The sequence below is a fragment of the Talpa occidentalis genome, unplaced genomic scaffold (genome assembly GCF_014898055.3).
Source record: "Talpa occidentalis isolate TD23 unplaced genomic scaffold, MPIMG_talOcc4v2.1 talOcc4.16, whole genome shotgun sequence".
Lineage (NCBI taxonomy): Eukaryota > Metazoa > Chordata > Mammalia > Eulipotyphla > Talpidae > Talpa > Talpa occidentalis.
Window position 1 is genome coordinate 85629002 of NW_023601653.1, and position 16537 is coordinate 85645538.

The window sequence follows — 16537 nt, forward strand, 5'->3', positions numbered from 1 at the left end:
TGCTGGGACCCGCTTTGTCCAGGGTGTCTTTGGTAGTGCTAGAGGCCGGCTTTGGTCAGACGCGTGTTCTGCGCAGCAGAAGGGGTGTGACTGCCCCAGGCCACGGGGGCCCCCGCTGGAGGAATCTGCCCCACTGGACTGTGGGTCCCTCCAGAGCCATGTTGATCTTTGCTCGCTAGGACTTTGGTGAGGTTTTTGTGTCTGTGATTGGAGATTTGGGCCTACGGTTTTCTATCAGGTGTTCTCTGTGCTCTGGGAGTCAGATGATCTTGGCCTCATAAAATGGTTTCCTCCCCAGAGACAGAGCGGGGAGCAGAATAGGCGGATCCACTGAAACACACTGCTGAGGGGAGCAGCGGGGAGACAGGAGATGCGCCCTGTGGGTCGCTCCCTGGCCGGGATCGCACTTAGGCCGCGGCGGTGACAGCCTGAGACTGGCCCCTGAGCCGACGGGGAAGCCCCATCTTTACTCTTCCTCACGATGGTTTTGCCACAGACTTTCTCAAAGTGCTTTATGTTGACATAACTGAGGGGACCGCGCGCCTACGTTTTCACACACACAAAAAATAATGACAGGACACGGAACTGTCAGGAGGAGCAAATGCGTTGAAGAGCGACGTACCTCAGGCTCTGCCTGGCGCACGCACTTATTATCCTGTCAGACGGAGATGACGCTTCCCTGTGAGCAGTAAACGCTTCTCCTGGCTGAGTCCATGGGGTCAGGCGGGCGTGTGATGAGCAGCGTCTTGTCTCTGAGGCGCGTGCGGCCGTGGGGGGTGGGGGGAGCTTGAGGGGTGGGGCGTGGAGGGCGGCTGAGGCTGCCCAGGGTGCTGGGCTCTGACCGGACTCCGGCCGCAGCCGCCTGGACCCTGTCACCTGGGCTGGGCCCGGGCCTGCCCCGCCGACCGCGCGCAAGCTGTTGCACCGTCGCTCTCTCCAAGGGGCTGGCGCAGCGCGGCCGGCCCCCCGGCACCCCTGTGCTCGGGGCACTGGCCACTCGCTGCCGCCTTCATCGTCATCCGAGGCCGGGCCTCTCCCGGGAGGGACTCGCGCAGCTCCAGGCGCGTGTGTGGGCGCCAGCGGCCGAGAGGCGCGCACCCCCGGGCGGGACGTGGAGAGGGCCCGCTCTCCCCTGCGTGCCCGAAACGCAGATGAACGAACCCAGCCTGGGCTCGGCGGACAGCGTGGACGGCCACGTTCCCGACAAACAGGAGCCAGGAACCCCGAGGCCACACGTCCCTGGCGCGAGACGACCCCGGCCCGCCCCGGGACCCCCCACGCGCCGGCCCAGGTCTGACGCCAGCCGCGGCTCAGGACGCGGAGGCCGCGCCTTCACGGGCGGGGTAGACGCCAGGCCCGGCCTGTCCCCGCAGGGTTTTCGCAGCGCCCGCGGGCGCGGGGAGGACGGGCCGGGCGGGCGGGCGGGCGGTGGCTGAGGGTGCCGGGCGGGAGCGCCGAGGGAGGGGCCCGGGCAGCAGCAGGACGCCTTGACGTGTCCTCGGGAGGCCCGCACCCTCCAGGCCGCGTCCCTGTCCCCAGCCGCCCGAAGGGCAGGGCCAGGGAGGGCGCGATCCCGGCCTTGGGGCAGCCGGAGCAGGAGGCGCGTCTCCTCCCCCTCGGCGGACGGTGACGGGGGCGCGAGCGGACGGCCACGGCTGACGTAGCCACAGCCCGGGCCACCCGCCGCCGGCTCCCACGCGCGCCCCCCAGTCCCGCTGCGGCCCCCCCACTGGACAGCCCCGGGCCACGGGGGGCTCCCTCCCAGCTTCTTTGTGCCAAGAACGTCCAGAGGGAGCTGACTCAGAGCCGCCCGCGGCCAGGACTGACTCACGGCCTCGCGTCCCTCCGCCTGGCAGCCGGAAAGGTGATTATCCGGTATTTTTAGCTGCTCGCAGGCGGCGGTGAGCCAGCCAGCCAGGGCCCCGCGGGTCGGGCGCGACACAGCCGGCGGGGCGCCGAGGGTGGCCGAGGGGTGGGGGGCCTGGCCCGCGGGACCCCATGCATGAGAGACGGACTGTGGGGCGCGTCCGACCCCCAGCTCTGGCCCCAGGACCCCACAGACCTCTCCCCGGCGCCCAGCAGGCAGGTCCCGGCAGGCGTCCTCCTGTGGACCCCGGGCCTGTGCGTGTCCGGGAGGAGCCAGGGACACTCGTGTCTCAGCGCCGGCCCCTGAGGGCGGCCAGGGTGGGGGGCAGCCGCTCCTGCGGGGAGCCCTGGTTGGGGTCAGCACCCCCTCCGCGGGGCAGCCACGTTGCTAAGCGGCCAGGGGGTGGAGGGACGCAAGAGCCACGTGGGGGGCAGCCGCGAGGGCCGTGCTCACGGTGGGCGCCCTCCCTGCAGGCCCATGGCCAGGGGCCCTGCTGGGCGTCTGGGTGCAGCTGTGGCCACTTCCCACTGTGGGCCTTTCCTGAGGCGGTGCCTTCCCGCCACCTCCTTGGCCTGCGTTTGCGACGCACGTGTCTGGGCGAGGACGGGCCCCGGGAATCTGTAAAGAGTCTCGGACCCGGGTCAGGAAGACACAGCGGCCGGGACGCAGGCCAGGGCCTCGCAGACCTTCCGCCCAGCAGGCCAAGGCTGCAGCAGGACCCAGGAGGGCGCCGTGTCGCGGCCCGGGCGGCCAAGGAGGTGGCGGACCCCAAAGCCAGAGGCTGCAGCCAGCAGACCCTGCTGCGTGTGCGCCCGGGGTGTCCCTGCAGCCGCACAGGCCTGGCTGTCCACTGCCTGTCCCCCACTTCCCCCCCGCCTTCCCCCCCGCCGTCCACGGCTGCTTGCCGCTGAGGGGGTGCAGGGTCTGGCACTGGAGCCCCGGGACTTGGCAATGAGGAAATCAAGGAGCCGCGAGCAGAGGACGCCCAGGAAGAGCTGCCACCACAGCCCCAGCACAGGGCGCCCTTTCTGCCCCCAGAGGCCGGCTGGAGGGGCCCAGTGCAGGCTGCTCAGCCCAGAGCCCTGGAAAGTGGGGCTGCGAGACGGGTGGGGCGCGCACGCAGGTGGGAGCCGCAAGGGCTGCTCCAGCCGCTGAGTTGAGGAAGAAGTCAGCTGCTTTGTCCAGAGCCGGTGCCCCGCTGGGGCAGGCCGGGCTGCTGCGGGGACCCTGCGCTGGCGAGCGCCCTGGGAGGAAAGACTCAGCAGCAGCTGTGGGAAGACAAGGACAGAGCTGGGACACGCAGCCCGAGGCCCCGCGCTCTCAAAGGAAGCCTTTCACTGTGCGTCAAACCGCAGACAAAAGCCTGGGAACAAAACGCTGCCTCCCGCAGCCTCGCCCTGCCCGGCTCCCCATCCTGTCTGGGTCTCCGCCTGCCCCACCACCACCTCCCCTCCACGCACAGATGCTCAGCCTGGGCAGGGCCCCGGAGAGTCCTTGCGGACCCCCAGCTGGTGACGGGCACAAGGCCTCTGGCCCCTGACTGGAGTCCCTGGCCCAGAACAGCGGCCACTGCCCCTGTGGGAACGTCCCACTGGCCAGGCGAGGCCCCGGCCCTCGGAGGACGGCAGGGGGTGGGGGAGGAGGTCTGCGCTCTGTCCCCGCGGCTTTCTTTTTTTTTTATTTATTTATTTATACAAGCACGGGGTACAGTCAGAAGTGCGGGAGGGTGAGAGGATCCACCAGAGCCAGAGTGGGGAGCAGAGCAGGCAGAAGGACCCAAGTACACTGCTGAGGGGAGCAGCGGGTGAGACAGGAGAGGTCTGCGCGCCATGTGGGACCCTCGCTGGCGGCCGGGGATTGAACTGGCGCTGCAGAGGCTGCAGGTAGCTTCGCAGCCCAGCGCTCAACCGCTGCGCCACCAGGGGAGGCCCTGTTCGGGTGCCGGTTGCCTGCTAGTGGTCTGGTCTCGGGCGCCGGCCTTTGGCACAGGAGCATGCCCTGGACCTGCCTCCTGGAGCTGGCCGGCTCTTCCAGTCGCGTGGCCAGTTTTATGTCCCGGGGCTGCTTTGTCCACCCCCCCACCCCCTCTGTTCCAGCTCCCAGACCTGCCCGCCAGGCCAGGAGCGGGGCTTGGTGTTGACTTACTCAGTTGTGCCCGACTCGGAGTCCACGGCCACCTCTTCACGACCCGTGCCGCTGGGAGGGCCGTCCCAGGGCCTCCGAGCCCCGGGCCGCTTGGGGCGCTCGCTCCTCATACAGCGGCCGCAGGGGCACAGCGTGGCCGGCACACGGTGAGCAGTAGGGTGTGAGCCACCCGTTTTGTCCTCTGCCATCCGCAGCCTGCTGCCTGGCTTACACGCCCCGCCGGGGCAGCAGGCGCAGGTCTGGGGGAACGCAGGGCAGCGTCCTGGCCCCACCTGACCCCCACCTGCTCCTGGAGAAGAGCAGCTGCAGGGCAAGCTCGGCAGGGCCAGTCTGGGGGCAGCGCCGCAGCCATGGGGGCCTGTGCATCTTGGGGGCTGTGCATCTGGGGGGGCCCGTGCGTCTGGAGGGGGCCTGTGCGTCTGGGAGAGCCTGTGCGTCTGGGGGGGGGGGCTGTGCGCCGGGGGCTCCAGCGCTTCATAGGATCCTGCTTCCCGAGCAGAGGCGGCCTCAGGTGAGGGGACGTGGCGGTGGCTTCTGCTTCACTCTGACCCCGGATCTGTCGTTTAACGAAGCTCCGGGGCCGCGGCCCGTCGTCGTCACGCGGAAGGCACCCCCGGGTGTGTTCGTGTGTTCACAGCAGCCAAGTCTCAGGGACAGCTTGGGAGCCCTGCGGCCCCCGTGTCCACGGTCATGGCCGCGAGGCCGGCACGAAGCCGAGGAACCAGCTCGCGGGGAGGAGCCCCCGGGCTCAGCGAAGGCCGAGGTGGAAGGGTCCCGGGTGTCGGGGCCCGGTCGGCACCGCGAGGACACGGTTGCGGACGGGGGGCCAGGACAGGCCCCCAGAGAGCGGGCTGGGCAGCAGAGGGCGCTGGGTCGCCCGCGTGGGAGCCTCACGGAGTGTCACGATGGACGCGGACTGAGGGCGAAGTGCGGAGTGGACGGGCCGCGCCCTCCCCACCGGAGCCCTGGGGCCCAGCCCGGCCGCCCGCCCGCCTCTGCTCCCAAAGCCTTCCTCCACCCGGGGCGCGGCGGCTGCGCGCGGGGACGCCTCGGGGTGTTTTCTTCATGTCCGCTGTAGGGACAAGCTAATGTTCTTCAGGAAAGGTCGGCAGCCTGTCAGCCATCTTTCCTGCCGGTGTCTGCCCGTCGGAGAGCGCCTCCCCTGGACGCGCCGGGGCGGGGGCACTGGCAGGGCGGGGGAGCAGGCTCTGCCTGGAGACAAGGGGCCGTTTCTGGGGCAGCAGGTGGAAGGCCCCGGCGTCTTCCCTCTGACAGGCGCCCCCGTGGGGCCGGCTCGGCGGGGGCAGACAGGGCAGACAGGCCGGGAGTGGGGGGGACAAACCTGAGTGGGTAGCGGCACAGGAACCCTCTGCGCCCCGCACCGGGCTCATGGACGACAAAGGGGCAAAGTTAACAATGATTCGGTTCAGAAAACGGCTCCTCGGGAGGGAGGCAGCGCCATGGGGCCGGGCGTGGGCGAGCACCTGTCAGAGGCACAGCCTGGACGGGTTCGCGCTGCCCCCGGGGGCTGACAGGCAGCAGCGAGCTCCGGCCTGAGCTTCGTGCCCGAGGGGAGCGAGCTGCGGAAACGGAAAAAGCAGCTACTAAAATAACTGCTGCGGCCCGGGGCTGTGCTGCGTCACTGTGATTCATGGTTCGGAGCCTGTCGGACAGACGCGCACGATTTACAGCGCTGGGAAACTCACCTTTCTCTGTCGGCTCCGCCCCTCCAGAAGCGATGACACACGCGGTCACGAGCAGGCCTGGCCGCGCCCCCGTGACAGGAGCCGGTGGGGGGGAGGGGGAGGGGGGCAGCTGCCCAGGAGGCTCCCGCAGCAGGGGCCGGGGCGGGAGGGCTGGGCAGGCCTCCAGGAGCTGGGCCTGAGGATAAGCCTCATGGTCCACGGCGCATGCAGCACGGCTCCCATGAGGACGGCCGGCCCCTGTGTGCCGCCCGCAGAGGCTGAGGACTGGGGGCGCCCCACAGCAGAGCAGGCATGAGTCGGGGCTTCTCCCACCGCGAGGGGAAGTAGTGTGTGCGGGTCCGGCACCCGTGGGGGTCACGTCGTCGCTGCGTGTCCCTGCAGTACACACACACGGCAGGAGGACAAGGCAGGGGCAGGAGGGGGAGAGACGGTGTCAGGCTTCACCTGGGCCCAGGACGTGGCCTCGCTAGGCCCTACCCTGACCCCAAACACGCATCCCACCTGTGAGGACACAGCCCAGCAGCACCCCAGGGTACCGCACAAGCCAGCCAGGCCGCAGGGTGATGGCGGAGGACGGGGTGACCTCACATACAAGACACGGCCTCGAACAGATTCTCTCTTCGGGGGAAAGTGCCGGGAAGACTGTGACGAGGGCCTCTGAGGAAGGCAGGGTGTGGGCCCCCTCGGCCTCGCGCTGCTGTGCTGACTCTCCCGGGACGCTGTGGTCCTCTCTGGGCCAGAGGCCAGTGCTCTCAGGGAGACCTACTGAGAGTCTTAGGGTTGGAGTCTGGAGGCACGTGTCTCCAGAACACTTTTTTTTTTTAAAGATTTATTTATTTATACATATACCAGCTGGGGTACAGGCCAGAGTTTTTTAGGGGGGTGAGAGGACTCACCAGAGACAGAGTGGGGAGCAGAACAGGCAGACTGACTGAAATCCACTGCTGAGGGGAGCAACGGGTGCGACAGGAGAGGTCTGCTGCGCCGTGTGGGTAGCTCCCTGGAAAGGAAAGGATCGAACTTGTGCTGCAGAAGCTGCGGTGAGCTTCATAGGTTGCGTCTTAACCCCTTGCGCCACCAGGGAGGCCCCTTCTCCAGAACACTCTTGAGGTTCAAAAAAGGAATCTGCGGGCCAAGAGCGAGCCCTGAGGCAGCAGAGGCCCCTGCTGGCCTGACAGCCGCGGGCCCCTGCATTGCTCACAGCTTCTCCCAGAGCTGGGAGTGGGTCATGTGGCCAGAGTCAGCTCGGAGGCCCTTGCCCACGTGCGGCGTGGCGTGCTGTAAGGTCTGTGCCGAGCTCGTCGCCTCCGCTTTTCTCTGGGGTCCTGCCCCCGCGTCCACCAGCACCGCCCTGGCGGGCAGCCTGTCCTGGCTGCTGACCGGACATCTTGACCGTGCCACCAGGCCTCTGAAAAATAAAACCAAGTGGGTTGTCTGAGCGGCCAGCAGGCCCTGCATCCTCACGCCGCCCTCCCCACCCGTGGGCCCGCGGCCGGACAGGGCACGGGGACTCGTCTTTCCTGCTTCTCTTTGAGCAGAACTGAAACCGCGCGCCGGCTGGCGGCGGTCCCCGGGGCCTGCGCTCCTTGGAGGACGAGGGAGAGACGACACGTGTACCTCACCTCTGCCGTTCCCGCATCCCAGAACCGGCTTGGAAACCGTGGGAGGGAGCGTGGCCAACCATCACCCTCCGGGCAGCAGGTGCCAGGCAGACGCGGGGGTGGGGTGGGGAGGGGAGCCGGGATGGGGGTGGGGGCTGCGGGCAGCCTGCTTCCAGCCGCTCAGCTCTCATTCCAGTTTATTCGACTCCAGCCACGTCTCCTCCTCCCCTGGATCCCAAACGCCAGCCATGTCTCCCTGGGACAGAAGCCCCTTTGGGACTGAGAGGCCTGAGGGTCTGACCGATTCCAGGCATCCTCCTCCTCCCGGCATGCTAAGCGCTGAGAACTGTGTTCTTGTAAATGTGACAATCACGGATATTTCCCTCCCGGCCTGCTAGAAGACCCAGTCTTTCTCGCCTGAGCGACAGGGAGACTGCAGGGCCTCAGAGGACGACGTGCCTGGGCGCAGACTGAGCAGCATGGGTGCGTGTCAGCCTCCAAGAGAAGACAGGAAGAAGCAGGAGGCTGGCAAGGAGTGCTGCACCCAGCTCCCGCAGGGTCCTCGGTTCTGAAGACAAGGCGAGGGGAGCACCCTCAGGACATAAACACCTCTCACCGATGAGGTGTAGGGCCACTGCAGCAGAGGTGATCAGGTGACTGAGAACTCAGATTCATAAATAATAGAAATTAAAGTATCTTAACAATGTAAAATAGGGCCTCCCTGGTGGCGCAAGCAGTTGAATGCGGCACTGTGCAGCTGTCCGTAGCCTCTGCAGTGCGGGTTTGATCCAGGCCGGCTGGCGAGCATCCCACATGGCGAGGCAGACCTCTCCTGTCTTTCCCGCTGCTCCCCTCAGCAGTGTATTTCATCAGTCTGCCTGTTCTGTTCCCCGCTCTGTCTCTGGTGAATCCTCTCACCCTCGCACGCATCTGGCCTGTACCCCAGTTCTTGTATAAATAAGTACATCTTAAAAAAAAAAAGTGAAATAGGGGATGTCATCAGTATGGCCGAATAAGCAGCTAGCAGCAAAGAAAAGCATGGGGCAAGATTCACCACCCACTTATGATAAAACTAGAACTAGAGTAACTGAGGTCACAAGTGATAAAGTCACAGCCGGCATCACACTCGACGGTGAAAGATTTTCCTCTGAGGTCAGGGACAACGTGAGGGTGTCCCCTTCTCCACTGTTACTCACTGCAGATGATACAGTAGCTTACATTACAAAAGATTCCACTAAAAAAAGGTAGAGATAATAAATGAATATGAAAGGGCAAGATAAAAATCAATATATTAAAATCTGTTGCACGTATATATGCCCGCAATTAGAAGAAAGAAATTAAGAAAGCAATCCCATTTACAAACTGCACCACAAAGGTAAAATAGCTGGGGCTAAATTAACAAAGGAGGTGAAGTATACATCCTCTGATAATTCCAAGATATGTTAAAAGAAATAGGAAAAAAAACCAAAAGAAATGGAAAGTTTTATGCTTGTGGGTTGGAAGAACTAACATTGTTAAAATAGTATCCTGACCCCATGCAATATGCACATCCAATAATCCCTAAAACACCCCCGTGGTACTTTTCCAGGAAATGGAACAAAGAATACTAAAATTTATATGGAACTACAAAATAACCCAAAAGCCAAAACAATTCTGAAGAAACAATGAAAGAAAATGAAGGTATCAAAGTCCCTGACTTCAAACTATATGACCAAGCCGTAGTCATCAGAACAGTCAGGTACTGAAGTAAAAACGGACAGACAGACCAATGGAATGGAATTGCGAGTCCAGGGATAGAGTCACACAAAATCTGCAGTTAGTTTACGACTCGGAAGGCACGAGCACACACTGGAGAAAGTCTGTTCAAGGAATGGTGCTGGGACGACTGGACAGCGGCATGCAAGAGAGCGAGACTCGTCCACCGTCTCACGCCAGACCTAGCAGTTGTCAAAATGGACTAAAGACTTGGCTTTCCAGCCTGAAGTCACACAATGCACAGAGCAGGCGATAAACTCCATGACACGAGCTTCACCGCCATCTCTGGGAACTCACCACTGTGCACACGCCAGGTCCAGGCTCAGACCTCGCCACATGGCACCACCAGCTGTAAAACTCCTACCTAACTCAACCAACGAGGAACACTGAGGAAATGTAAGGACACCGGAGAGCTGGAGGGCGGGGTGGGGGGCACGCGGCCGGGGCTCCCCAGGAGCCCAGGGAAGCAGCCACAGCCTGACACAGTGACAGACTGACCTGCGACGTGGGGACCGGGCAGGAGGGCATGACACTCAAGGGGAGGGTCAAGCAGTGGCCGAGCCACAGGTCCTGGCTGGTGGGCAGGGCGGAGGCCCCAGAGGGTGAACGTGGCAGAAGAAAGTCACAGGAAAGTGGGAAATCACGGGCTGTGTGCTGTCAGCAGGAGGCAGAGGCGCTCGAGCCGAGGAGGAGCAGGATGAGGAGGGCGAGGGCCCTGTCCGCTGAGTGCCCCCAGGGGCCCCGCCCGCCCGCTGCCCGGTGCCGCTCCTGAGCCAGCCCTGACCCTGGGTCCGCACCTGGAGGCCCCAGCACGCTGTGTTTGGGGTCAGAGACTCTGGATGGGCGTGTTTCGGGTCCGTGGCCTCAGTTCCCATGACGCAAGCTCGCCGCAGGCCAGTGAGGCGCCCCGACCCGTCCGTGGTGGGTCCGGGAGCATGAACCCTGCGGCCCTCGCCGAGCCCTGGCGTGTTGAGGGGGGTGCTGCCCCTTCTGCGGGCGCCACACAGTCCGCGCTGGAGGGGTGTGCTGCCTTGGAGACTCCTGAGGTTCTGGCCCTGAGGATGCAGAAGCAGCATCAGCCGTGGCACCACTTCCGGGGGTGAGGGAGTTGGGGGCGCAGTGCCCCAGCCCCGCCGCAGGACACGGGAGCCCTCAGGCCCCCTCTTGGCTGAGTCCCTTGTGTTCTGGACAGAGTCGTGGAAAAAGCTGTTCCTTTAGCAGGGAGAGGACTGCTCCACCCTGGTGCACTTCCGTTCCTTTACCGGTAAGGCTTTTTGTAACGGGGAGTCCCCAGGAAAGGGGGGGTTCCAGGTCCCCTGCCTGGACCAAGGGAGGTGGGGGAGAAGCTGGAGAGGAGCCGGGAGGAGGAGGGTGGGGCGGGAGGAGCCCGGGGAGGACGGACGCGGAGCGGAGACGCGTGAGAAGCCGCGGGGCCTTCCCGGCCCTGGACGGTCGGGACGGACGCGGGCCCCAGGGCGGGACGGGGCAGCTCGCACCTGGATTCTGAGGTTGCTCTTTTCCTCCCGGACGCGCCGGCCCCCGCTGCCCCTTTCCCGCAGGTCCCCAGGAGGGGCCGTAGACCGGGGCCGGCTCTCGGGCCTCAGTGGCCCTACGTTGGGCCAACCCTGCTTGCCTGGAGCCATACCCCTGAGGGGCGGGTGACTTTGGGTGCTGGGCTTGGAAACGCTCTTCTTCCCCTTTTCTGTGCTGCACGTTCACTGCACGGACGCTGCTCCCCGCCGCGGTCTGTGAGTGCTGTCCTGACGCGGCGGACGGCAGAACCTGTTTAGAGCGGGCAGGTTTGGGGGCCCTGGGCTGCCCCTTCCTGCCCTGTAACAGCTTCATTAGTGCTCGCATTGAAAGGTTCGTCTTATAATTAGAGATCTTCCAGCTCGTAGTTTCTACTAGTTGAGAAGTGTTAAAGAAATTCATTTTCAAAGGAGACATTTGCCACCTTCTGTGTGTAACAGAATCGAATGCTCAGAGTGTGGACTTCAAGTGAGCAAATCCTGAAATACATTTGCTCCCAAGACGAGATGTAAAATAAGTGATAAAATCGAGTGCATTTCGGGGCATCCCTGGTGGCGCAAGGGGTTTAGCACAGCAGCTGTGAAGCTGTCCGCAGCCTCTGCAGCACGTGTTCGATCCCCGGCCAGGGAGCTGCCCACAGGGCGCAGCAGACTCTCCTGCCTCCCCGCTGCTCCCCTCAGCAGTGTGTTTCAGTGGATCCGCCTGTTCTGCTCCCCGCTCTGTCTCTGGGGAGTCCTCTCACACATACCCCGCCTCTGGCCTGTACCCCAGTTCTTGTATGCATAAATAAATATTTTTTAAAAATTGAAAAAAAATAAACTCTAGTGCATTTCTGTGAACTACGATGCTTTGTTCTTTGCAATTCTAAGAATGGTGATTCCTGGAGCAGCTGCTGCTCTGTGCAGAAGGAGGTCACAGCCACGTTTCGGAGCTGCTGTGTGAGCGGCTGCTGCTTGCAGACCTCCTCTTCTGGGTGCAGGCCTGTGAGCCGGCCACCGGCGACAGGCTGGGGAGGGCACGGTGGGTTCAGCCCTCGGCCTTTAGACCTGGGCACTGGAGGCTGGTGGGCCAGGAACTGGCAGTGGACCCCAGGCTCTGGCCACCCCCCACCCCCGCCCCGGTGCAGGGACCCGCAAGAGGCCAACACTGGACGACTCCATGTCCGTCTCTGCGCGGACTGGTTCAGGATTTTTCTCCAACGTGTTTCCTCTAACCTAAACCACGATGGCCTGTGACGCTGCAGCACTGGAAAGCTGACATCAACGCATACGTGTGTATTTTAAAAATTAAATTTACAGTAAAAACACCCCCATGGCACTATCCGTAGAGCCAGTCCTGCGATCCCGGTGAGCTTCCCCAGCCGCCCCTCGGCGGAGGTGATCCCATCAGGCGAAACAGCCCACGCTTGCAAGCGGAAGAGAAATCAAACCACAGACCCGCAAAGATCTGTGAAAGGCCTCCACCAAAGGGCTGCTCTCCAAGCAGGGAACTCGTCACACTTGGCAACCAGCAGCCCAACCAGACGGTGGCAAAGGCCTACAGACCCCTCCCTGGAGGCGGCCCAGCCCTGGCGGGCCTCAGCTGCTGCGGGCCACCCTCTGCAATCGCGCGGACTCGCTGAGCCGAGACGGCGAGAGGAAGGAGGCGACGCTGTCCTTGAGCGTCTGGACACAGACCAGCAGAGCCCACGCCCCCGGGCGCCCCGGGCTGCCATGCAGTGAGCGCACTCCGGGTGCAGGGCCGCGTCTGGATGTTCCCGGGGGACGGAGGCCGGGGCTGAGGGCTCCGGGCCAAGACACCACACGTGACGCTGCTCCCTCTCCTGCCGAGAGTCGGGGCACCAGCTCGACCCCGGACACGTGCAGTTCGATTTTACGTGTCAGCGCAATGTCCCCGTCGCCTGCGGGCCCTGAGCCAGGACTGGTGACTAGACAGTGGGCCCGGCAGCGGGAGGGGGCTGAGGGCTCCCGAGTCGAACACGCAGGAGAGTTTCCTTCCAGAGCTGTCATCGCGGCGTGACCACTTACCCTGTGCCGCTGCCAGCGCCGCGTCACCCCAGAGCCGAGCTGCCACCGGTCCCGGGGCTGTGACAGACCCCACTGCACACCCCGCCGTCCGCACAGACGTCGACTTCAGACCTCGACGACGGGAACGAAGTCGGCCTCAGAAACGGAACATTCCTGGACGCCGCTGTCCTCTGCCGCGGTGCGATCTGTTGTGGCGAGAAAACATTCACTTTGAAGGGCCTTAGGGACAGAAACCCGGGCCGCCGCCTCCCTGCCCTCAAGTCCACGCCCGCTCCCCAAGGTGCCGCTGGTTCGGGCAGGAAATCCAGTCACGCGGAGGCGGGGGTGCCGGCCTGAGCCCGGGCAGCGGCGAGGAAAGCAACAGACTCCACCAGCATCGCCGCGGGTCTGGCCGGCAGACGGCTCTGGGCGACGTCCCTGGGCCGAAGCACGGGCAGAACCCGGGGTCCCGCCAGAGACCCCCAAACCACCAGGGAGACCCACTTTCCACTTACCTCGTGGGTGTATGTGAGGCGTGGGGAGTCCCAGGGGCCCCCTGAGCTGTGCTGAGCGCAGGCAGCGCCCGAGGGGGCCTGGCCCTCTATTCTAGGCTGGGGATCCCAGACGCCCCAGGCCAAACTGGCAGGGGACACTGAAAGTTTGGGGGGTCCGAGAGGTGGCAGTGAGGAGGGGCTTTGCGACACCACGAAGCAGGTCCCCTGCGCCCAGAGGCGGCCCCGGCGTCTCCGAGGACACGGGGCAGCGCGGGGCGGCGCCCACCCGGGGACAGTCGGCTCCGGGGCTCGCCCTGCGGGGTCTCGGGCAGCAGCGGGGTCCGCGGGGGGCGGGCTTGGGGCGCAGAGCGCGGGTCGTCCCCAGACTCGCTGCCGCGCAGGCGAGCCCAGTGCAGGGCAACGGGGCGGGGTGTCCCCCGACCTCCCCGCGCCCCCAGAGCAAGGAGGAGCCGGCGGAGCGAGCCCCAGGGGTCTGGCTGCCGCCCTGACGCCTCAGCCAGGCCGACCCCAGCCCGGAGCCCGCGGGCCGGGTCCTCCGGACAGCGAGGGCGCCCCCACGGCCGCGCCGGGGAGCTGGGGGGGCGCGGAGGGAGCTGGGGGGCGCGGAGGGAGGGGGTCAGGGAGCGGGAGGGGGGTCGCGGGGGGGCGTGGAGCGAGGGTGCGCGGCTGGGGGGACCTTTGGGAGGAAGTTGCGGGGACCTGGGGGGAGAGGTGGGGGCGGGTTCCCGGCTCCGGACAGGCTGACCCGCGCCCAGCCCTGGCGCCAGGAGCCCGCGTGGCCGGCGGCGGGGGGAGGAAACGGCTGGGGGCGCGGGGCGCCTTGAGGGGTGGCGGGGGTTCTGGGGGGGCCTGGCCGGGGCGGGGGCCCGAGGGGGGCGGGGGCCTGAGGCGTCCTGACGGGGGCGGGCACGGTGGGCGGCGCGGGGCGCGGAGGCCCGGGCGTGAGGGGCCGGGCTCCTCGCCTCAGGGCCGCTTCGCGGACGCGCGCCGCCGCCCGCGCCCGGGGGCCGCCGACCCGGCTGCCCGGGACCTGAGCGCGGCGGCCGCGCCCCCTGCCGGCGAGCGCGGGGCGAGCAGCGGACGCCCTCCTCGCTTCCGGCCGCCGCGCGCCGCCCGCCCCCCGGCGCCCCGGCCAATCCGCGCTCGCCGCCCGCCCCCCCCCCCAGCGCCCCGGCCAATCCGCGCGCGCCGCTCGCGCCCCCCGGCGATCCGGCCAATCCGCGCTCGCCGCCCGCCCCCCCCAGCGCCCCGGCCAATCCGCGCGCGCCGCCCGGCGCCCCGGCCAATCCGCACGCAACCCGCCCCCCGGCGCCCCGGCCAATCCGCGCGCGCCGCCCGCCCCCCTGGCGATCCGGCCAATCCGCGCTCGCCGCCCGCCCCCCCACCGGCGCCCCGGCCAATCCGCGCGCGCCCCGCTCAGACGGACAGGCGCCCGCCGCGCCCCGCCCCCGCGGCGGCTGCTTCCGGGCCCGGCGCGCGCTCCCCGGTGCCCTCCCCGCGGCCATGGCGGCCCGCGCGGCGCCGCTCGAGGGCTGCTACCTGTCGGCCGCGCTGAGCGGCGCCTTCCTGGTGTCCTGCCTGCTCTTCGCCGCCGTCGGCCGCGCGCTGCGCGAGCCCTACATGGACGAGACCTTCCACGTGCCGCAGGCGCAGCGCTTCTGCGAGGGCCGCTTCTCCCCCGCGCAGGTGAGGCCGCCCCGCGGCCCCCGCCCCGGATCCGAGCCCGCCCCGGCCGTGGGCCGGACCCGGGCCCGGACCCGGACCCGGGCCCAGTCGGGATCCGGCCGCCGGCCTGGCCCCCGCCCCGCCCCGCCCCGCCCCCGGGCCTGGCCCGCCCCACCTGCCCCGCCCCGCCCCGCCCCACCCCGCCCCGCCCCGCCCCCCGTGGCCCGCGGCCCCCCCTCCTCGGCCGGCCGCGGGCCTCACCTCCGCCCCCCGCAGTGGGACCCCATGATCACCACCCTGCCCGGCCTGTACCTGCTGTCGGCGGCCGTGCTGCGGCCGGCCGGCTGGGTCCTCGGCTGGCCGGCGCGCGTGGCCTGCTCGGCGTGGACGCTGCGCCTCGTCAACCTGCTGCTCGGCGCCGGCAACCTGTACCTGCTGCACCTGCTGCTGCGCGAGGTGCAGCCCGGCCGCAAGGTGCGTGCGGGGGGGGCGCGGGGGGCGGGGGGGCGCGGGGCGGGCGGCGGGGCTGCGGGCGCGGGGGGCGCGGGGCGCCGCGGCCCGAGTGACCCCCGCCCGCCCGCAGGCCGCCTCGGCCGCCCGCCGCGTGCTGTCCGCGCTGACGCTGGCCGCGAGCCCGCCGCTCTTCTTAGTCACCTTCCTCTACTACACCGAGCCCGGCGCCGTCTTCTTCGCGCTGGCCGCGCACCTGATGGGGCTGCGCGGGCGCCACGGGGCCGCCGCGCTGCTCGGGCTGTGCGCCGTGCTGTTCCGCCAGACCAACGCCGTGTGGGCCGCCTTCTGCGCCGGCGACGCGGTGGCCGCGCGGCTGGCCGCGGCCTGGCGGGCCGAGCGGCGCGCGCGCGACGGCCGGCGCCCCGGGCCGCTGGCGCCGCTGCGCTTCGCGGGCGCCTACGCCGCGGCGCCCCGGCACCTGCGCGCGCTGCTGCGGCTCACCTGGCCCTACGCGGCGCTCGGGCTGCTGTGCGGCGCCTTCGTGCTGCTCAACGGCGGCGTGGCCGTGGGCGACCGCGGCAGCCACGAGGCCGTGCTGCACCTGCCGCAGCTCTTCTACTTCCTCGGCTTCACGCTGCTCTGCGCCTGGCCGCACCTGCTCTCGCCCGCCCGCGTCCGCGCCTTCCTGCGCGCCGCGCGCCGCCGCCCCGGCCTGTCCTGCGCGCTGGCCGCGGGCGCGCTGCTGGCCGTGGGGCGCTGCACCCACGCGCACCCCTACCTGCTGGCCGACAACCGGCACTACACCTTCTACCTGTGGCGCCGCGTCCTCCAGCGCCACGCGGCCGTCAAGTACCTGCTGGTGCCCGGCTACCTGTTCGCCGGCTGGAGCGTGGCCGACGCGCTGCGCGCCAAGTCCGTCTTCTGGGTCGCCATGTTCTTCGCCTGCGCGGGCGCCGTGACGGTGCCGCACCGGCTGCTCGAGCCGCGCTACTTCATCCTGCCCTTCCTCTTCTTCCGGCTGCACGCGCCGCTGCCCGCCGTGTCGCGCCTGCTGTGCGAGCTGGCGGGCTACGCGGCCGTCAACGCCGCCACCTTCTACGTCTTCCTCTACCGGCCCTTCCGCTGGCCCGACAGCCCCGACCTGCAGCGCTTCATGTGGTAGCGCGGGGCGCCGCCGACCCCGCCCGGGCCGCGCCCCCGGGGCCGAGAGACCCCAGACGGGCCCCGAGGCGGCGACGACGGCCCCGAGCCCGCCCGAGCCCGCGGCCTCGTCCGCCCGCACAAGCCCCGACGG

At 67.6% G+C, this 16537-nt stretch overlaps 2 protein-coding genes across 7 annotated transcripts; one reads left to right on the plus strand and one right to left on the minus strand.

Annotated features, from left to right (window-relative positions):
- Positions 1–4994: 4994 nt before the first annotated feature.
- On the minus strand, positions 4995–14800 carry LOC119248130 (actin-binding protein WASF1-like). 6 transcript variants are annotated; one of them, XR_008552326.1, is made up of 10 exons: positions 14665–14800; positions 12632–12816; positions 10720–10856; positions 9872–10129; positions 6920–7126; positions 6615–6718; positions 6220–6483; positions 5719–6093; positions 5355–5592; positions 4995–5224 (listed from the first exon to the last, which is right to left on the minus strand). XR_008552326.1 is itself a non-coding variant. In XM_054696756.1 (9 exons), the coding sequence occupies exons 5-9, from the start codon at positions 6946–6948 to the stop codon at positions 5423–5425; spliced, it is 939 nt and encodes a 312-aa protein (XP_054552731.1). In that variant the 5' UTR covers positions 6949–7126; positions 9872–10129; positions 10720–10856; positions 12632–12816; positions 14665–14800; the 3' UTR covers positions 4995–5422. The 6 variants fall into 6 exon arrangements, 5 of the variants coding, with proteins under 5 accessions (XP_054552731.1, XP_054552727.1, XP_054552728.1 ...); XM_054696756.1 differs by having other exon boundaries at positions 4995–5592; positions 6220–6480; XM_054696752.1 differs by having other exon boundaries at positions 4995–5592.
- On the plus strand, positions 14629–16421 carry ALG10 (ALG10 alpha-1,2-glucosyltransferase). Its single transcript, XM_037513331.1, has 3 exons — positions 14629–14811; positions 15067–15264; positions 15374–16421. Exons 1-3 carry the CDS (start codon positions 14629–14631, stop codon positions 16403–16405), a joined length of 1413 nt encoding a protein of 470 aa, XP_037369228.1. The 3' UTR covers positions 16406–16421.
- The last annotated feature ends 116 nt before the right edge of the window (positions 16422–16537 follow it).